Source organism: Pteronotus mesoamericanus, unplaced genomic scaffold (assembly GCF_021234165.1).
Source record: "Pteronotus mesoamericanus isolate MK-2021 breed Mesoamerican mustached bat unplaced genomic scaffold, CSHL_Meso_final scaffold_174, whole genome shotgun sequence".
Taxonomy (NCBI): Eukaryota; Metazoa; Chordata; class Mammalia; order Chiroptera; family Mormoopidae; genus Pteronotus; species Pteronotus mesoamericanus.
Window position 1 is genome coordinate 45,516,781 of NW_026555309.1, and position 20,604 is coordinate 45,537,384.

The 20,604-nt window shown below is 65.1% G+C and overlaps 1 protein-coding gene across 1 annotated transcript in view; it reads right to left on the bottom strand.

Annotated features, from left to right (window-relative positions):
* LOC129084446 (maestro heat-like repeat family member 5) overlaps positions 1–20,604 on the bottom strand; it is a 35,244-nt gene that overhangs the window by 3,972 nt on the left and 10,668 nt on the right. Inside the window, exons 7-22 of the mRNA XM_054590690.1 lie at positions 19,761–19,868; positions 19,406–19,522; positions 18,834–18,953; positions 18,135–18,281; positions 17,890–18,012; positions 17,100–17,179; positions 16,050–16,185; positions 15,211–15,306; positions 13,833–13,937; positions 12,385–12,525; positions 11,936–12,100; positions 10,068–10,217; positions 9,155–9,309; positions 3,331–3,490; positions 2,128–2,309; positions 310–447 (exon numbers count right to left, since the gene is read on the bottom strand). Coding sequence (XP_054446665.1) covers positions 310–447; positions 2,128–2,309; positions 3,331–3,490; positions 9,155–9,309; positions 10,068–10,217; positions 11,936–12,100; positions 12,385–12,525; positions 13,833–13,937; positions 15,211–15,306; positions 16,050–16,185; positions 17,100–17,179; positions 17,890–18,012; positions 18,135–18,281; positions 18,834–18,953; positions 19,406–19,522; positions 19,761–19,868 — 2,123 coding nt within the window. The remainder of the gene's footprint in view (positions 1–309; positions 448–2,127; positions 2,310–3,330; positions 3,491–9,154; positions 9,310–10,067; positions 10,218–11,935; positions 12,101–12,384; positions 12,526–13,832; positions 13,938–15,210; positions 15,307–16,049; positions 16,186–17,099; positions 17,180–17,889; positions 18,013–18,134; positions 18,282–18,833; positions 18,954–19,405; positions 19,523–19,760; positions 19,869–20,604) is intronic.

The following is a 20,604-nucleotide window of genomic DNA, read 5'->3' on the forward strand; positions in this document are numbered from 1 at the left end:
GGGTGGGCACCATCCTTTAGAGCGAGCTCTGGTTCCTCCACTCCCACTGCGTGCCAGGCCTGGGCTGGGCGGGCGGCGGCATGGGGGGACAGAGGAGCAGGCCCAGCACTTGTCCCCTAAAAGACCAGGGGCCTGCGCTGCCAGGATGGGGGCAGGGGGACCCCTGCCTCCACAGGCTCCCAGTGCATGTGTGGGACTGGGCACAGGGTCCCGCATCTGCCAGGCCTGGGGGCTGTGCGTGCACACACATGAGGCGACTGGGGTCTCCGAGGCCCATTGTCCCCCTCCCCCGCCTGGCCCCGCCCCTACCTGGCCAGGAGGCACACCCCCTTTGGGTAGGTGTCCATCGCGGTGAAGAGGTGCCAGGCGCCCTGCAGCTCCAGCTGGGCGAGGCCCTGCCAGTGTCCCGTGCTGGCCAGCAGGCCCTTCAGTGCCTCCAGGGACATGCTGTGGGGCGTGGAGGGGTCACGGGGCTGTTCTGCCTGGCGGCTCATTCCAGCCTGGTTCACAGAAACGGTCAGGCTTCGGAGTCCCAGGCGGAGGGGTCTCAGCTGAGCCTCGGGGGAGGGTTCCCTGTAAATGTGGGGCTAAGGGTCCAGAGAGAGCACAGCAGGGAGGGAGGGGGGCCCAGGGTCGGGGGCATCGCGGACGCCCAGAGAAGGATCCATCCGCCCCTCCTGACACTGCTCTGCTCTCAGAGGGGCCGGTTCCGCAGAGGCATGCCCGCGTGTACCGGGGAGGGCGCCACCCTGGCAGCATGGCGCCCGAGTGCTGGGCAGCGACCGGGGTCCCTCCAGCCCCTTCCCTCGTGGGCACAGGAGACCCTGTGCGGCCGCACCCCCGCAGCGGAGGAAGCCTGCCCTGGTCACACAGCCCGGCTGGGGCGGCGGGGGTGAGCTGAGCCGGGCCCCGCTCCCAGCCTGCGCTGTGGTGTTGCGCCCATGGGCCCAAGCCCCGCAGGATGACTCGGGGCCAGGCCCGGGACGCAGGCCCCTGGGACGCAAGGCGCCGCTCTGTGGCCCATCCCCCGTGCAGGCCGCCCTGCGCCCGGTCACATCACCCAGGTGTGTGCCTGCTCCTCCAGGACGGGCTGTGAGCTCCGAGCAGGCACGATCTGAGGAGGCTGGCAAAGCCAAGGGTCAAAGGATGCAACACCGCCCCGTGAGTCCCCAGGGACGCCAACCCACATGCCGGCTGGCTTGTCCTCTTGCCCCGAGCCACGCCACTCAAAAGAGGCTGCAATTTCCGGGTCACGGGGCTCAGTCACAGAGTGAGGACGGATTCCAGAGAAGGGGACTTTGGGGCAGAGTGGCATCTTGACCCTCTGGCCAACTCTCGGAAGCTTCTGGTTTGCACAGTCGCCTGTCCCTGGAGCCACACCAGGGCTCCCGGAGAGATGGTGTGGGCTGATTTGGGCCTTCTCGGGACTCTTGCCAGGTCTGGGGGAGCAGGGAGACGGGGCGGCCCCCCACGGGCGCGGGGGCAGCCAAGGGATGGGGCGGGGGGTGGTGCGGCGCACAGCAGCTTTCCCCCGCCCCTCCCGCATTCGGGGCGGAAGGTGGTTTATTAGCTTATTAGGGAAGATTCATGCGTTTTGCACGGGTGATCTGACTAAAAAAGGAACTTTATGCACGTTCGAATTCACAAGCAATAAGGAGAAGTGGCATTTTTTTCCAGTGACGTGCCTTGGGGAGAGCTGTTAAAACTGACAAATCGCGGGGAGCACATCAGAATACAAACAAATGAAAAGAGCCGGCCCCCGCGGTCTTAGAGACTCGCTTATTGGATTCCTCATGACGCTGAGCGGCGCAGAGGGGCCCCGGCTGCCAGCCCGCCCCTCCCACGCAGGTCCCGGCCGCGGTGGACCGTCCTCGACATCAGCACAGAACTGTGCCAGTGTGGCGTGACAGGCACAAGGGGACCCGGAAGGGCATCCACCTCCAGGGTCTGGGCGGTAGCCAGGCGGTGCCCCTGCCAGGCGCTGGAAGGGGTGGGGAGGCCCCTCCCTCCAGGTTTCAGAGGGAGCGGGGCTGTGCACGCCTTGGACTTCCGGCCCCGGGGACTGTGAGAGGAAGGGCCCCGTGGTGGCGCACGGTTGCTCGGCCCCAGGTCCTGCTGACACCCTACCTCTGGGGGCCGGGCACGGCCGCGCTCTGGGTGTCCCGGCCGGGCTGGGGCTCCCCGGGCAGGCGCAGCTCCAAGACGTAGTGCACCTGGGCGAGGAAGGCCAGGAGGAGCTGGGGGTAGGCCTCCTGCACTGTCTTCTTGAACTCGCGCGTGAACTGCAGCTTGCACAGCGTGTTCATGGCCTGTCGGGGCGGCAGGGGCAGCGAAGGTCCCGAGACCTGGAGCCCGGGGGCCAGGCCGGCTGACCAACGGTCTGGCAGCCCATGTCCCGCCACTCCTCCTGCTTCCTGCTCACTGGGGCCCGGCTCTGTCCACTCACACCGCTACTTGCCTCTGCCTGCAGGGGCATTTGGTCCAGAATGTTCTCAGGGGTTGGGGGTGAGCGTGATAAGCCGGGGAGGGCAGGGACCTGGGGCACGGTAGGGTGCGGGGAAGGCCATCGTGCTGACCCCGCGCCGCTGTGTGCGGTCGACAGGCTGGCTGGCGTCAGCTCAGGGCTGGGGGTGTTGGGGACAGGGCGGGACTTCCCTTCTGCCGCCACGTTGTGTTGTCAGACCTCCGTGCATCTGGGCGGCTGCAGGTGGGAGGGACTGGGGGCTCTGGGCTGCGCTTGGGGGCTTTGGGTCTCAGCAGGGCGAAAACCAGGGTCGGGGCGCAGCTGCCACCTCGGCCAGGGTGCAGCCGAGGGGGACAGGTGCGGCCGTGTAGGGAGTGAGCTCCCTGGCCCTGGGGCTGTGCAAGCAGGGCCTGGGCTTGTGGGGAAAGCTGGGGGCAGGGTGGGTTCCTGCAGGGAAGCCGCCCCTAAGATTCCTCCAGGTTCCACGCCCCTCTACGCCCCGCTGCTCTTCCGGAACCTGAGGCCCCTCGGCCTCCGTGCCACCTGCACAGCGCGTTCCGAGTCCCGCGTCCACACCACGCACCTGAGCGCCCGCCCGAGCCCTACAGGATGCCCGCCCACTGCACGGAGGGGAAACAGGCTTGGAGGGGTCCAGAGCCCTCAGCCAGGAAGTGGGAGCTGGGCCTGGCCGCAGGACCCGCTTCCTTGGAGGCCCCCGCCTGGCCGGGCAGGACAGGGCTGGCGTTCTCCTGCCCCAGGACCTGGCACGCGGCGGGCGCCCAGACACTGCGGTGCTTAGAGGCCCCCGTGAGGGCAACTCCGCCCGGCGGCAGCGGGCGACTCCCGGGCGTGGGGCGGAGACTTACCGCCAGTGAGGGCAGGCGGGCCTTCTCCTCGGGCTGGGGGCCGCCGTCGCGGGTCCTGGCGAGCAGGGGCCGCTCCTGCAGCCACACCAGCAGCGTGGCCAGCACCCGGCGGCTCCCGGGCGCCCTGGCCCCCAGGGCTCTCCACAGCTGCAAGGCGTGGCTGCGGGCAGAGAGGGCCGTGAGGGCTCGGCCGCGTCGCTGCGCCGCGTGACCAGGGCTGCCGGTGCCTGGAGTGACGTGGCGGGGGGGACGTGGCGGGTGCCCCTGGTCTACTCCTGGGTCTCCCCACTTTCAGCCTCTCCCCCCCAGGCCCCTCAAACGCCAGCTGAAGGCTCCGCCTCTGTCACCTTCAAGGGCTCCCAAGGACTGGCAGGACAAGTCCAGCTGGCAAGCCAAGCTGTCGCCCTCTGACCCCTGCCCTCTGACCTCCGGCCCCTGCCTGTCCTCCCCCCTCTCCTGCCTTTGGGCCCCTGCGTGGAGCCCCCTCCTGGCTGGCCCGCTCTGCCGTAGGGGCTCGCCGTGGAGTCTCCTCTGGGAAGCCCGCCCAGCTCCTTCCTCTGGGACCCGGGTTTGCCGGGGTCCAGCTCCCCCCAGCGCAGCCGGGGCAAGTGAGGGCCCGTCACTGGTACGGGCAGGGCTCTGCGTGTCCCTGTGTCCATTCTGCGGGGGGAGCCTGCGGTCTGTGGCCGAGCAGGGCTCGGCCTGTAACTGGGGAGCTGGGACTGGCGGCTGGGCCTGTGCGGTCCTGTGACCCTTGCACCCGGCCCCAGGGCACGGCCCAGCAAGGCCTGGGGACGCCGGTGGCGCTGGGGCTCCCGAGCGCTGGGCAACTATGACTGCCCCCCACTTCCTGCGCTGGGGGCCTTGGGGCCTGTGGGCTGGGTGGCAGGGCCTGCAGGGGCAGGAGGGTCTCTGGAGTGACCGGTGGGACAGGGAGGGCCACGGCGGGCGGACCGGATGAACTTTGACTCCCAGCTATGAGGCGGACCCTCGGGGGGCCACCCTTGAGCCCTGCGGAGGCCACCCCAGCCCCAGCCGCCCCTGGGCTGGGTGGGCAACCCGCTCAGAGGGCCCCGGGAGACCCCCGGGTGCAGGCGCGGCCCATGGGGAGAGAGCGGGGCCTTCGGAGTGAGCAGGGCCTGCGCCCTCAGGCCCACCCCGCCCCACGCCGGCTCTGTGACCTTGGGCAGGTCGCTCCACCTCTTCGGGGTGGAGCTGCCTCCAGAGGCTTAAGCGAGAGGCTCCTCCCGGGCCACCGGTTCCCAGGGGACAGGGTTTCTGGTTTGCTCCCTGCGGGCGACCGTCACCCAGTTAACGTGTGTGTGCTGAGCGCTGTCCCACACAGGCAGCGTCCCAGAGGCCCCAGCGGTGGCAGGGCCAGGAAAAACCCCTCACGCCTGGGCGCGGCCCCAGGTCTGGCACGGGCAGCCAACAAGGGTGCGCAAGGCGCGCGGGGCGCGGGGCGGGCAGCGGGAGGCGCCGCTGGCGGGGACAGTTCTAAGAGGGGCCGTCTGGGAAGCTTCAGAAAGGGACACCGGCACAGAGCTGAGGGTGTTCTGGGGGGAGCCGCGTAGCTCAGCGTGGGGCGCCTTCCTCCCACTACATGTCACACGTTCGCATGAATCCTAAACACGCCATATTGGGGGAAAAAAGCCAGATCTCAGAATATGGAAAGGCTGCGAACTACACAATTTCTGTTTACACCTTCAGGACACACTGTGTTATATCCTGTACTTCTAAGAAAAATTACCCAGGATGGGAACCTAACCACAGCTGAGACCCCAAGGGCTGTTTGTACAGCGCAAATGTGACAAACCAAGCGTCTGTTGTGCAGAGAGAAACAGCGAGGACCCCCCCCCCGCCCCCGCCCCTGCCGTGCCTCTGCCGGCGCCCGGCGTGACGGGGGACAGGTTCTCCCAAGGACTCAATCACAGCGCCTGTGATGGGGTCTGATTGAGCGTGGCCCCAAGGGACCTCCGGCAGAGAGTTTAAATTAGAAATGTCCTCAGGCTGTCTGCCCTCAGGTGACAGAGAAGCCACACAGAGCCAGGTGTAAGGCATCACCTCTGCCACACGCTCTCTCACTTCACAGACGTCGGAATGTGGAAAATGCTTCTTAGGAGGGAAGAAATCAGGAGTAAATTCCAACACGGAAAAAGCTGAACAATGGACTTCTGGGCGGCTGGAGACCGGGTGGCTGCCTGGGTCCCTGCCTCTCGGACTTTCCTGGGAAGCCCCAGCCGCTGTGGCGCAAGGGGCTTGGGCACTGCGCCACAAAGTGAAAGGTCACAGGTTTGATTCCTGGTCAGGGCACAGGCCTGGGTTGTGGGTTCAGTCCCCAACCAGGGCACCTACTGAAGGCAACTGATCGATGTTTCTCTCTCACATTGATGTTTCTCTCCCTCTCTTCCCCCCTTCTAAAAAAACAATTCCTTGAAAAACAACACAGAGCAAGAAGGGAGAAGTCAGAAGACACAAAAACTGTGACCTCAGAGAACACCTGAACTCCAGCGCCGCTATGAGCAGAGAATAAGAGCGCCGACCCCAGCGTGCCATCCCTGCCCCCCTGCCCCCGGGGGCGATGGCAGAGCATGGCAGCAAAAGTGCTGAAAAGCATGGGCAGCTTTGGGGAGAGAAAAAGGGCAAAAAGAAAGAGGCTCCCTTTTGGAAATGAAGCCGCGAAAGGGAATGACACAAAAGAGAAACATTCAAGGGGCTGAGGGAGAAGAGAGAGCCCAGAACACTGGGGGACACGTGACCCTTGCCCCCACCGCCAACCAAAACCTCGACTGAGTTGTCTGGATTCCGCTCTGCCGACAGAAGAGGGTGCCATTGAACGTGAAATCCTATAAAAAGCTCCAAGAGCATCTTAGATGAACAGGAACAAAATGAACAGGTCCACAGAGTAATTGTAAAGAAATCAGACGACAAAATCAGCCCCCGTGGAGCGAGGGAGAGCTCTCCACGGAAACCACCATGGTGCAGGGAGAGCTGTAAGACAGACACTCCAAACACAGTTAAATGCACTCGAGCAGGTGCTTACAGGGAGGAACACCCACCTTGGATTAGAAAGGAAAAGAAGAGCCATAAATAAGAAAGGAAAAGAGAGTGATTGAACTCAGGGAAGAGATGGGAGAAATGACGAAGTTATCTCAGGGAAACAAACCCCAACCAACCACAAGGTGCCCGAGAGAGATAGGACTCGGATGAAAATTTAATAAGGGGCACTCAGGAAAAGCAGTAAAGAAAGAGAATAAAAGTGCATTTAAGAAAGGAGTCAAAAGGGTCAGAGAGAAGAGCCCTTGAAGCGCTGGCCTCTCTGAGGAAGAAAAACAATGGAAATGAACTAACATTTAAAACCACAGCCGAGGGAACTTTTCAGAAACAACAACAAAACACTTCAATCTACACGTTCAAGGCACCCACCAGGACTTGGGAAAATCGATGATCAGCTCTTGAGACATTTCTTAACAAACTTGTTAAATTTCTAAAATACAGGGGGAAAAAGTCTGCAAGGTTTCTGGGCCGAAAGCTCATATACCTTGTTAGACTCTTCAAAGACAAAACAAGGCTACGGCTGAGCAGCTCTTATAAAACACTTCATAAAAGAAAGGGTGAACCAAGGATTTGATATCCAGGCAAACTGCCCTCTATGTAAACAGCTTTTGACATAAAGAAATGGGGTGAGGGGTGCCCTGAAGCCGTGCACCCCTGTTGACTTGATCGTGGGGCGCCCTTCACCCAGCTGAGGGGTGCCCAGGCAGCTTCGGCAGAAGGGCTGAGGCCAGGGCGCAACCTTGTAACACACGTGGGGGTGCGGGTGGGCCACCAGAGGGCAGATTTTAACACAGCCCTCGTTTGCAACTATGTGGGAGGATATGAGAGCCAGAAAGAAGGTGGAGGAATGTCATCCATGCTTGTGTGCGCGACAGGTGGGGGGTACAGACTATCAACAGAAATGGAAAAATCAGGTATTAAAAGGTTACATAATACGACAAGGGACTGGGACATTGAAATAGGTTAGGAGGACAAAGGTAACAACCGGAACAAAAATACAACCTTTTCTCAATTAAAAACCCCTAATGATCCAAGAATACATGTCTCGGAGAAGAAATGCAGCAAATGTAGCAAGTGTCACAAAATGCACAATTACAGCATGTTATGACAGAGTTGAGCGTCAACCTATCATATCAATCAATGATATTTATTGGAATGAACTCATCTATTAAAAGAAAAAGATTTTCAACGTGAGTCACAAACCAAGACCAACTTGTAGGCCGTACATATGGTCACGCCTAGAACAACTGGACTCTGAAAGGGTGAGATAAAAGAATGGACGAATGCATGCTGGGAGGATGGAAAAAAACAGGGAAGCAGCGGTAGGGACCCTGAAGGCAGAGGAGGCGGCCTTCAAGGCCTCAAAGCGTTAAAAGGGCGAGGCAGGGTGCTGTGCAAGGCCGAAAGTCACGGTTCGGAAAGCGAGCGTAGCATTTGAGAACATGCATGCCTCACCCAACATGGCGGCGCCTTTGTGAGGACACGCTGCGGGAGAGGGAAGGCGGCCGAGGCGCATTAGCAATAGGAGGCTTGGCCGCAGCACCCTCAGCACGGGACAGACCCGTGCGGGCCTAAGGAAGGGTGTGGAGAACCTGAAAACACAATCGAGGTCAGCCTTGTGGGTCCACGGCAATGCACCCCGAGTGCCCAGAGAACCGTCGCAAAAACTTTCAAAGATCAGTAAATTTCATAAAGCAGAAACGTTACAGACGACACTCTTTGAACGTAAGACAACTAGAAATTCCTAACAGAACAAGCAAGGTCGGCAGCTGAGTGCGGGCAAGGGCCCAGGTGCTAGGGCTGCGCAGAGGGGAGAGGCGTGGCCTGCGGCAATCCAGGGCTCCTCCCCGGGCGCGGTGGCAATGGAAAGCGTGCTGGCGGCCTGCTTTTCCCTGCCTGAGGCTGCTTGGCTGCAGGGGCGAGGTGGGCTTTGCCAGCTGAGTGAGACAGAGGGGCAAGGAACTTGGGACAGGACGTGCTCAGGGAGCGCGTGTGCCGCTGAGCGATGGCATCGGCGCTGGCGCAGAGGGAGGTGGGGACCGGCGGGGGGCTGTGAGAAGGCGGCTGGGGCGGGGGCTGGAGGCTGCTGGGACGCGGCCCCAGAGGGAGCGCGCTGGGAAGGGGGACGGTGCTTGGGGGCGGGAGAGGGGCTGGCAGGTGGAGAGGACCCCGCGGAGGGGATGGCTGCGGGCGTGGGGGCGGAGGGAGGAGGAGAGGATCGGCCGGATAGACCCAGGAATGGAGAAATCAGGGTGAGGGGGAGACGGTGAAAACCCCCGAGATCCAGTGGGGGCGGCTGTGACTGGGAACTGCCGCTCCAAGGCCCCGCGGCGGAGCGTCGTGGGTGGTGTGCAGCAGGTGGGACAGACTGAGGGCCTGGGGTTTACAGCTGAGGTTCTGGGGAGGAGAGGACCCCAGCCCACCTCCCGGCTCGGCACTGAAGGCTGTGGGACAGAGCTGACCACCCCCCCACCGCCCCCGGGGTTGTGGTGGCCAGTGGGGAGCAGGAAGGCGGCCTGGGAGGAGCGGATGGGAAGGAGGCTCTGGTGTTGGTTGGGGGATGGTGAGGGGCTGCCTCCCCGCAAGTGATGGGCGGCTGCGGCTGGGCAGGGTGTCTGTGTGGCAAGTGGATAGGATGGAAGGCGAGCAGAGGAGGCAGCCCAGCACACGCTCTGTGAGTGAACGAGCGGTTTGAGCAGCTCCAAGCAGCTCTTTCTGGACTGGGAGGGGCCGGGGGCCGCCGGGGGCTGGAGGCGGGGCCGGGCACCTGTCCAGGGGTATGGAGAAGTCCAGGAAGGCGGCCACCAGCTCGGGGGTGTGGTTGCGGGCCAGCAGGGTGACCGCCTGCAGAGCACTTTCCTTGGCCTGGGGGATGCGGACGGAGCGGAGCTGCAGGTGGACGGCGCGGCCCAGGTTGGCAACCTGCGCAGGGCGGAGAGGGCGCTGGTCAGAGGGTGGGGGTCCGCCCTCCGGCGGCCCAGGGCAGGGAGCCCCTCCAGGTGTGGCCCCCTCCTGGACGCCTGTCTGAAGGGGCGTCTCCGTCTGAGGGTGCAGTCCTGCTTCCTTTCACGAGGTGTGTGCGGTCTCCCGAGTCTGCCTAAGGGTGGCCCAGTCACCCAAGGGGGTCAGACACACCCGCCGTGTCTCCTCCTGTCACGGCCACTTCACTTCGGCGCAGGCTGGGCCCTGCTGGCTCCCGCCCCGCGGCTCCGTGTCCCTCCCTCGCCATCTGTGCTCAGGTCTCGCGGTGCCCTCCTGAGGCCTCCTGTGTGGGGCCTGGCGCTGGTCACCCTCTTTCGGGGGCGGGGGGCACCACCCTGCTGGGAGCGCTCCGTTGCCTTAGCATTTCCTGTGCCGTCCACTACCTCTCTGGGGTCTGTCTTGGGGAGTCCGGGCTGTGCTCCCCCCTTCCCCATGTCCCCTGCTATTGCTCTGTGAATGTGCCTTTGCCCCTGGACCCTGCAGACAGCACCCAGGGCCCCAGCGCCCCTGCTTGGGCCCTTCCTTCCTTTCCTCCCTCCCTCCCTCCCTCCGTCTGTCCTTCGCTGGGACCCGTCAAGGCCAGGGCTGCGTCTCCCCGTCAGGCCCAGAGACCCTGGCCCTCGGGTGCTCACGGCCAGGCCCCCCTCCGCCCCGGCCCCCTCTCGGCCGGCCCTCCGCGGGCTCCGCCGCCCCCTCACGGTCTGCAGCTGGGCCCCGTGCTCCTGGGTGACGGTGAGCAGCACACTGGCAGCCGCCTGCACGCGGAAGGGGCTGGTGGAGCCCAGGCCTTCGACGGCGGTCCAGGCGAGGTCGGTCAGCTCCGCCCGCGTGAGACGCTTCATGACCTCCTGTAGCAGCAGGCGTGGGGGCTGCCGTCACTGGGGTCGCCTGTTCCCGGCGCCCACGTCCCGCCTTTGCTTGTGCCCCCTCTCCCACGCTCCGGGCGCCGCCAGTCTCCGAGCACGTGCACGCTCCTGAGCCTCCCGACACGGGTACCCCGTTACGCTGTTCGATCGCCCCTGCGTGTCTGTGCCGACCGCAGCCCGGGGGCTGAAAGGGCGGTGTGAGGCCCATCCTAGGACGGAGGCCCCAGGCCTGTTCTCCGAAACGTCTGAGGTCTACATCCTGGTGGGTCAGCAGACCACCCCCTCTGCTCCCGTCTGGGCTCCGGTTCATCACTGTCACTTGTCCGAGGGAGAGCCGAGGGAGAGTTCAGGGTGGGGCAGGTTGCCCCTCCCCCCCACCGGGTCCTGGATACTGTGCTCCGTGTAACTCAGTCCACCTGAGGGCCTGCATGCTATGGGGTCCCTTCACCACGGTCCCCACGCAGCTGGTGGCCAGTGGAACTGTCCTTTCCTGCACTGCCTCTGTCCCCAGCCCGTGTTTTGGCATAAACCGAAGCCAAGCCAGGCCTTGCCACTCTGGCCTGGACCGTGGATGCGCGGGCCTCGGCCTCAGACCCTCCGCACGGACCCTCCCCTGACCGACCCCCCTGGCGTCACGCGGCAGCTCCAGGGAGCTCGGGGTCGGGAGGCAGCCCGGCCCAGATTCAGCACCCGCTGGGCCCTGCCACTTCTTTATCATTTGGTTCAGCTTAACAGCTGTTGGCTGAAGGCTGGGCCCCCGCCCGGGCCTGCGCTGGGCCTGCTGAGACCCCACGTCCCGGCTGCGGGGCACAAGGTCTCACGGCGGAGGTGGGCACGTACGCCAAGGACAGGGTCTTCATCAGCCACGGGCTCGGCACCAGGAGCGGGCAGGCCCAAGTCGCCGCGTCAGAGACGCCATGACCTGCCCACCGGAGCGCGGGGCCCCACGCAACTCTGTGCGGCCGCGCCCAGGGCTCAGCCTCACACATCTTCAGGAGGGGGCGGAGTTCAAATCAGGTACAGTGTTGCAAAGATTCGGGGCCTCACTGTGGTGGCAAAAGGGACCCTGGGGAACCGTGGGGAACCCCCCGCAAACCATTGGCCAAGGAGGAGCTGGCCGAGGGAGACCAGGTCGCAGTGGGAGAGGAGAGACGGGCCAGGTTGTCACAGGGGCAGGGTGACCTCTGGAGGGCAGAGAGAGGCTGCTGCGCAGATGAGGAGCGCAGGGCTATTTCTGCAGCGTGGCCCTCCTGCCCGAACCCCACTCAAAGGGAAGGGCGCCGTCTGGTGCCTCGGAGACCCCCGGCCACGACGGCCGAGGGGGAGCACCATTCATTGGGTGCCTGCGGAGGCTGGGCTGTCGCTGGCACCCCATGCCCATGTCACAGAGGAAGACGGAGGCTCAGAGGGAAGGGAGACACGCAGCTGGGACTCAGGCCCGGGCTGCGGTCCCGGGGGTCTCTCCGCAGCTCCTCCCTCCGGCTTCCTCTCCCCCCAGCTCCCCTCCCCCAGGCCAGGGGCCGGGGCTCCCCCAAAGCTCTCAGTCAGCCACCAAAGACGTTGGCGAGGTCCTGGCCTAGGTTTTAATTCTCACCGACACCCTGGGCCCAGCCGCATCAGAAGGGGTGGCGGCGGGGGTCGGAGCAGAGCACAGCCACGGCCCCCCACCCCGACCTGCCCACGATGCGAAGGGCTTTGACCTTGGTGACTTGGGAGCTGCCAAGCTGGAAGATGTGGTCCTTCGTGAACGCCGCCTCCAGGCGGGCGGGCGGAGTGGCCTTCTGGTCTCTGCTGCTCCACAGCAGGGCTCCGTCCGCGCCGGCCTGGGCACGCTGTTTGGGGAGCGGTGCTTCCGCCGGCCGGGCGGCAGTGGGCGGCGGTGAGTGTGGGCAGGGGTGGGCTGGGGTCTGGGCTGAGACAGGGAGGGGCGAGGGTGTGGTCAGCGGTAATCAGAGAGGCCTGCGTGCAAGTTCGGGGATGGGACTCAGAGAGGTTCTGGGGGCCCGGGGGAGGCCGCACCACCCTTTGGTTGGGGTCAGAGGGAGGTTCGGGCAAGCTGGGGCGGGGGAGCTGAGTTCAGGGACGTTGGTGCGGGCCGGGCAGGCGCTGTCGTTGGGTGGCAGGGCGTCCGCTGTGGTGGCCGGGGAGGCTCACCTCTCTGGCGCATCAGGAGCTGGTAGAGATGGCCCAGCCCCTCCAGGCTGGAGCGCTGGGTGGCCCCATCCGGGTCCTGGCCCAGAATCCCCAGCATGCCCACCAGCTGCCCGATCCGTTTGAAGTCCTCTTTGGGCTGTGGGGAGAGCGCCAGGGAACCACTGGTGGCAGAAGCCCCCCACGGAGCCCCCACCCTGCCACAGCCTCACCCCAGCACCGCCAGGGTCAGAGCGGTCGCCTTCCTTTCGCGGGGCGGGGCTGGGACGGGGGTGTGGGCTAAATTTCAGGGGTGGCCCCCAAGCCCCTCAGAAATCAAGAGAAATAACATGTTCATGTAATATTTAGAAACATCCAAAGGAATGGAAAAACCCCATGGTGAAAACAGTCTCAAAATTGTAAGTAAAGACAGCGCTGGGGACTCCCCATTCCCGCGACTGTGCCCTGCTGGTCTCACGCCAGCACCCGGCCTGGCTCGCACCCAACTTCGCCTTCCGCAGCAGGCGCTGGCCCCTGGGCCACGGCTTGCCGAGTTAATTGTTTAAAACATCACATGAAAATACTACGGATCTGGACTGCACAGTGTTTTGGCGTCCCCATCAATGTTACGCCCGAGGCGCGTGCCTCACCCTTGTCCCGCTCCTGTGCTGTGGAAATTGATTTTGAGTAAATTGAAGCCACTTTGAACCCCCCCAGAGGGTCCTCCTCGTCCTCCGAAGCCGGAGGAGCCTCTGCGGCACAGACCTCGCTCCCCAACACCACGCCCGCCTCTCCGCCTTGTGAGGCTGGCTTGCCTGCCAGGCGTCGGCCAAGGAGCTAATTTCCTTATCTCCGCCGGAGGCTCCCTAAGGAATTCATGCTGACTCTGGCGGATAGATGGAGTGCAGCTCACTCCCTGAGTGGGGCTGATGTGGATTCAGCCCAGGGACCACAGTGATGGGTGGACGCGAGCTGGGACCCAGCGGCTGCCGGGGGCCGCGGGGGATGGAGGGCGTCCCTCACAGTCCCTGCTGACCCTGGCCTGGGGCAGGGCCGCTCGCTTTACCAGCCCTTCCCGGCACGCATGCCCCCTGAGTCCCACTGTGTCCCTTGGAGGAGGACTCACTTCCTCCCATTTTGGGGGTGAGAAACTGAGGCACAGGATGGGGCTTCAAGGCGCATTGGCAAGCACCCCGCCCCCTGGGTCAGGTCAGGGCACCTGGGGTCAGAACCCAGCTGGGAGGGCTTGAGAGGTCCTTCACTCCCACCCCAGCCTGTGTCCACCTACGTAAAAAGGGGGATCTCCTGGCCCCCGCAGGGCACTTGGGGGTCCACCCTGTGTTGGTGGCAGGGGCACAGGGGGACTTGAGCCCTAAGCACCTGGCGGGCTCTGGGAGGGGGCGGCTTGGCTGGGACAGCTGAGGGCGTGCGGGGTGCGGGGCCGGGCCGTGCGCGAGCGGCACTCACATTCAGGTGGAGGTTGAGGCTCAGGAATTTGAGAAGGCCCACGCAGCTGTTCACAGCCCGCTGCCGCTCGTGCGCCTTATCCGAGGCCAGCCAGGTGTACAGGTGCTGCGGTTGGGGGGGGCAGGGAGGGGCCCACCTCAGCTCAGGCCCCGCCCCTTAGCTAGGAGCTCTTCAGACGAGGCTCAGGCCCCACCCACCATGGGCCCAGGCCCCGCCCGTTCACCCCGCACCACCGCAGGTCCTCCTTTGTTCCCCTGCACAGTGTCCACAATGGCCCAGGCAGCCGCGTTTAGAGGAGTTTCCCCTCCTTCTGTGGCTAACACGCCCCTGCTGCTCAAAGCCCTGCGCAGGCTCCTGGCCGTGAACCCGCCTCGCACGATGCACCCCTTTCGGGAACAAGGCAGCACGCGCATGCCCGGAATTGTGAAGGAAGGCCGAGGCCCCGGCCGCAGTTCTAGGGAAGAGTCTGAGGACGGATCTGAGTCCCTCTGCCAGGCGACCCGTGGCTGGAGCGGCAACTCTGAAGTCGGAGGAGGGCTAGCAGTATTCGGGGGCTCTGTGACCTGGCGAAGCCCCAGGTGTCGGGGACTTCCAGGGTGGCAGACAGCCGCTCTGGCCCTGCTGCGGTCTGTCACCCGCGTCCCGGGGAGGCACGCGCTGCTCTGCAGCTTGAAGGGAGTGGCATCCCCATCTAGCCACGCTCACACCCCTCCCTCCCCCCGCCACCGGCCGCCGCAGCGCACTGGCCCTGCCGCCCTGCCCGCCCCGCTGGCCCTTTGGCCGTGCCCGGCCGCTCTGCATTTGGGCCCCATGTCCCTGCGCATGCTGTCCACTTTGTCCCTGTGTGCCCCCTGCTGGCGGGGTCCTCCCCTCCCCCACCTTTCCATCTTCTTAGGCCTCATAGGGGTGAAGTCCCGGTGGCTTTGACCTCGCGCCTGCCCCGGTCCTGCCCCGCCTCTGGGTACTGTCACTGCCCCTTGACTGGTCTCCCTCCCGTCCCGGTGCGGCCGCCAGAGCGCAGGTGGAGAATGGGGGGCGTGGGCTCAGGAGACCCCTTGCGGCTGGGCACACAGCTGCAGGGGACATCCTCTGCGGGGCGGGGGCCGCTCCCCGCCAGAGCCGTGGCTGCTTTCTCACCAGCTCCGTGAGAGGGGCGTTTAAGGCCAACTGACCTCCTGGCTGCGCCTGGCCCTGTGCCCTCCTCCCCCTGGTTGCCCCGCATCAGCGGGATCCCTGAAGGGGCCAGCTCTCGGGTCCCCGGGGCCGCTCCCCAGCCCCAGGGCAGGCCTGTCTCCTCTGGGACACCCTGCTGTGTGTGTGCTCGGCCTCGAATCTGCCTGTGCCCCCATCCTGCGCTGGACCCCCGCCCCCCACTCACCGACAGCAGGAAGTGCAGCTCGTCCGCCGTGGGGTTCTGCGTGACGAAGGTCTGCAGCATCTGGTCCAGGGCCTCCGAGGTCTTCTGGTAGAGGGACTGCGTGGGGAACGATGAACCGGTCAGGTGGCCGCCAAGCGCCGGTGGGTGAACGGAGGCCGGTGCAGGCCGAGCGCTTCTGGCCTCTCGGTGCATAGGGCGCCCACTTCCTGCAGGCCACCCACTCCAGACTGCCCACCAGAGAGCGTGCCCAGGAAGGGCCCCCTCACAACCCGTTTAGCAGATGGGAGGCCGGGCAGGAGGGCGGTCTGGGCCTGCCCACGGGGGCGGGTTTCTCAGAGGCCGAGGCCAGCTCGTTTCTGGCAGGGCTGGCTTCTTGGGCGGGCCGCCCGCTCAGGCCCTGGCCTCGGAAGGGCCCGCCGACAGCCAGCTCCATCCTGCAATTCCTCACAGGTCTACACGGGAGTCCTACATCCTCGTTTTGCAGTGGTCCTGGCCAATCATGCAGCGGGTGCCAATACTTGGATCCCCCACACGAGGCCCCCAATCTTTCCTGCGGGGCTTGCCAGGCATGCTCCGGGAGCGGGGTAGGGGGTCACAGGAATGACCTAGCCCAGCTGCCATCAGAGCCCATGGGAGCAGAGCCCTTGGGCGCTGGCCATCAGCTCCCCCGGGGAGCTCCCTTCAGCTCGCCCAACCGCTGCAGGAAAGGTGAATGCAGGGCCTGGGAATGCAGCAGGTGCTCAGTTCACACCAGCTCCCTCCAGGGCACGCGCAGCGGGCGGAGCTGGACGCCCTGCCCGAGGGCCCCTCTGGGGAAGGGGCGCAGCCCCGGCTCCCACCTGGATGTCGGGCGGCTCCAGAAAGAGACAGGTGTGTTTCTCCTGGACGTCCAGCAGCGGCAGGGCCAGCACGCTGCGGAGGCAGGCGGACAGGAGTCGCGATTTCATCTCCAAGTCCAGGGGCGGCCCCAGCTGACTGTGAGGGGTACGGCGGGAGGTGAGGGCGGGGCGTGGGAGTGGGGTGGGGGATGGTGGGGGGGTGGGGCAGTGGGGGGTCGGGGGGATGCCGGCCGCACAGCACAGAGGTGGCAGCCCCGGGCTCAGCCCCTCCTGGGACTCAGGCATGCCCTCCCCTCACGCCTTTCTGCTTCGATCAGAGGCTCACGTGTCCACTTCTGCCTCCCTAGCCTGTCCCCTCTGCATCCCATGGCAGGCCTCCTGTGCAAGTGACTTCCACCCATGGAGCTCTGGGCCCCGGGCACCCTTTACGGGGCAGTCTGGTATCTCCTCAGCTCTGGTCACGCCAGTGGGATGTGAACCTGGTCTGACTCCCCGGGGAGGGCCTGCCCGCCTGCACCTGCCACCCGCCTGCACCTGCCACCCGCTGAGGGCAGGGCTGGGCGCGCCGGGAGCCTGGCTGCGGCCTGCCGTGTCCCTCTGCGGTTCGGGGCATGCGGCCTGAACTCCCTGAGCCTCTGCTTCCCAGTCAGAGCCACCTGTCCTGGCCGGCGGAGGGAGGCCAGGCGCCCCTCGTCTTGCCCATGGGTGGGGGGCTCCCTGAGCCTGCCTCCCTTCTCTGGGCTGTTGGTTGGTGTCTAGACTCAGTTTCCCTTTGTACTTCCTCCTCCGTCTGCCAGAGCCCGCTCCAGGCTCCGCCTGAGGCTGGGGTCGTGCCCTGATGGCTCTGACCTTGAGTGTCTCAGAGAGTCCGCTCACTCTGGGGACAAAATGCCCGGGCCTCTCTGAGCTGCCCACCCTCAGCCGCCATGGCCACCGTGGCCCTCCCCCGCGGGGCCTTGACTTCTGACCTCTCCCCGCCCACTGTCACGCCGGCATCACGCCCGGCCCGACAGGCTGCTTGCTGTCTGACGCCGAGGAAGGGGAGCCTACCAGAGGCTGGAGACGATGCGGATGGTCTGCTGGCGCGTCACTGTGCACAGCCTGTCCTTCGGCTCCTTCTCCATCACAACCTGCCAGCGCGCGGGCGAGGGCCGTCACCCGTGCCCGGGCCGATCCCTCTCCCGAAGCCAAGCCTGACGACCTCAGCGCCCGGCCCCGCGCACCCCACGGGGCTGTGCCCCAGCTCCTCTCCTGCCGGGTGACCCGGCCCCCGCTCAGGGAACTGGGGCGAGGACTTCAGACTCTGCCGGGCCGTGTCTAAATGCGGGTTTCCCACCTGCCAGCGGCTCCCCCTTGGGCAGGTGGCCAAACGGCTCTGAGCTTTGTTTATTCACGACAACACGGCCTTGTTGCCCATGTGTTATGCATGAAGAAAGGCTCGCCAGGTGTGTTTAGGTTACAGCGGGAGCCCGGCAAGCGGGGGGTGCTCTTACAGCTTCTGTCATTGTCCACCACTCGCGAGTTGCTCTGTAAGCTGGGGTTCTGTGAGGCCATGGCCTTGTAATCTTAGTAACCAGGCCAGTAGAAGCCGAATGGATGGCTTTGGCTTTCTGGGCCTCAGCGATGTCCCCTGTTAGAGGAACGGACCTGGCCGGCTCAGGGTCACTGTAAGGACCAAGTGCGGTGGGGGATATGGATGTGCTTCCTGGTGGGAAAACCTGTGAGGGGCCTGAACATGTTCTAGAAACCCGGCTGCCCCCCCTTTCCCTGCGGAGCCTCTTGTGAACAGGCTGCTCTGAGGGAGGGCTGCCCCCGCCCTCTGCCCGGGACCGGCGCTCACCATCAGACATTCTAGGAGCTCGGAGAGCTGGGAGAACTTGTAGCTGTGGGCGTCGCTGGAGTGGCCGATGGCCCCCAGCAGCATGAGGACTGCAGTGAGGAAGCTCTGCTTCAGGGTCTCGCTCTGGTGTGAGGGGTCAGGCCGGGCACCAGGGGGTGGGGCGGGCGGGAGAGAGCAGGGGCCTCAGTGACGCGCGGCCGCAGGCCCTGCCGAGGGGGAGGGGCGGCCCCGGGCAGTGGACGTACCCAGGAGCTGTAGCGGAAGAAGAAGATCATCCGCAACAAGATGTTGTCCACCCAGGGGAGGATGTGGGCCTTGGCCTTGACCGCCATCTGACCGTAGGCCAGGAGGATGGTGCTGCTGGCCCACTTCCACCGCAGGTCCTCTGAGGCCTGGCCCTGGGCGGGCGGACGCGGAGCCTCAGGGCCCTGCGGGACGCCGCCCCGGAGGAGCAGGGACGGGAGGTGCCCCGGGCCCTAGCAGGGGACTGGAGGCAGGGGGCTCGGAGGGGCTGTGGGCCTCAGGTCACCTCAGCGGGAGAAGGGGACATGTTTCTGCCCGTGGGCGTTATCTGGGACGCGGTGGCCGCTCTGCCCATCTGCGGGGGCACACGGTTGACCTCTGGCCCTTGTGTTTCAGACAAGGGCCAAGGGCAAAGAGCTACTAAGAAACACACAGCAGCCCCCGTCCCCATGCCGAGAGCTGTCACAGAGCACTTCCCAGCGTGTCTCATCTCAATTGCAGGGAGGAGGCAATTATGCAAGGGGGGGGCCGAGGCACAGGGGTCACACCGCAGCTTGGCATAGAGGTGGGACCACGCCAGGGGCCAGGGCAGGTGGACCAAAGCGGGTGCCCCAGGGGCCTGCCCCAGGGGACCCTGCCGGGAGGGCGGGCCCCGATGTCCCAGCCTCTCGAGGGGGCCCCAGCGACCCCAGAGCCGGTACCTTCGGGGAGAAGCTATGGAGGCTGCATTTGATGGGGGCGCTCTGGCCGAACTGCTCCAGGACAGCCCACACGTGGCCCAGGTGGCGGGCCGCGGCCAGCCCCACCGTGACAGCCATGCCCTGAGGGGTGGGGGAGGAGGGCTACCATGCGGGGCCCCGGGACCAGGCCCGGTCCCCCCCTGGGGGTGTGGACACCGAGGCCCAGAATGGGAGGAGACTTGTCTGGTGTCACAGACGTCCACCTCCCACCCCGTAGACTCTGTCGCACTTGCAACTCCGAGCCCAGCCCTGCAGGGGTTTCTCTGCCGGGGTCTGGAGGGCAGGGCCAGGCAGGAGGGAGAGGCGACTCCCTGGAGGCCTGTGATCACGCCCTCCCACCCCCCACCCCCCGCTCTGAGCAGACATGAACCAGAGGTAGGAGCAATGGTTCAGGAACTCGGTGTGTGACGGAAAAGGGACCCGAGCTGTGATGGGCTCAGTCTGGGGCGGTCGGGGCTCAGCAGGTGACCAGGGTCAGGCTCAGCCACGGTCAGGGGCGGGCAGTCCGGGGACGGCCGTGGGCTGGCCCTCACCTCCCTCTGCTTGGGCCACTGGTGGGAGGTCTCCAGGAGGGTCCGCAGGTGTGAGCCGACCGTGGCGCTGTTCTTCTCCGCTTGGAGGATCAGCCCATAGAAGACGAACAGGAAGGCCTGGGGGAGGGCCAGCTTCCTGTCCTGAGCCTGACCCCGCCCTGACCACCCGCGCCCACGTGGATGACCTGCCACGGGGCTCCTGAAGCCGCCCTCTGAGGGAGCTTCAGGGGTGGGCTTCGAGTCAGCCCCCCGCCCCCCATTTCTTTCGGGCCCACGAGTTCCTCCCTAGGGCCTGGGCCCCACTTCCAGTGGACAGGCCACAGGGTTGCGGGCAGGGGGGCGGCGCGTGGCCCACCTTCTCCGGGGGCTGCTCCTGGTGTGTCCGGTCTGGCTTGGTGAGCGCACCCAGCAGCTCCTTGGACCACACGTCCGAGTTCAGGAACTGGGCTGACTTGGCAGCTATCTGAGAGCAGGTGTGGGTGGCAGGGCTGGAGCCCCTTCCCTGCGAGCTGGGGCCCCCCCGGCGGCCCCCTCACCCCCCGCCCCGGCCACTCGGTGCCCTGACTCGGCCTCCTGCCCCCTTCCCTCTCCTGGGGCGGATTCCCCGGGGAGGTGCCCGAGCCCCTGGAATTGTCTTTGTGGGCAGGGGTGTGACTACGGCGCCAACGTCCTTGCTGGAGGACTGCTCTGCGTGTCTGGGTCTCCCGGGGTCAGCTCGGGCATTTGTGTTTTCTCAGGGCGTTTGGCTGTTCTAGCTACACGGCCGGGTTCACTGGAACCGCACTTGTCGCTGCTGTCAGTCAGGGAGGCCGGGGGGGGGGGGGCGGGGGGAGGGGCTGCCCCGCCCCTTCTCTGGCGCTGGGCTCTGTGGGTTTTGTTTTCATTTCCTTGATTAACACCCCCGGGGGGTGCGCCCCTTCTTCTCGTCTGGATCACTCGCCTCGGGGTTCCTTCGCTCCCTACCGTTTGCCCCTTTACAAACTTTCTTCGATTCCTCCTCTAGCTTTTTGGAAATAAAACGCATTTTGAATAAATTAATTAACTCACTTTTTAATCCTCGCCCGAGAATATGTGTTTTGTTACCTGCATTTTGCCGTGGAGAATGCGCATGTTTTTGCCCCCATTTTTCAGGGAAAACTAAGGATGCGCATTGTTCACGCATGTAACGGTTGCATGCCGTGGGGATGATTAACGGACAC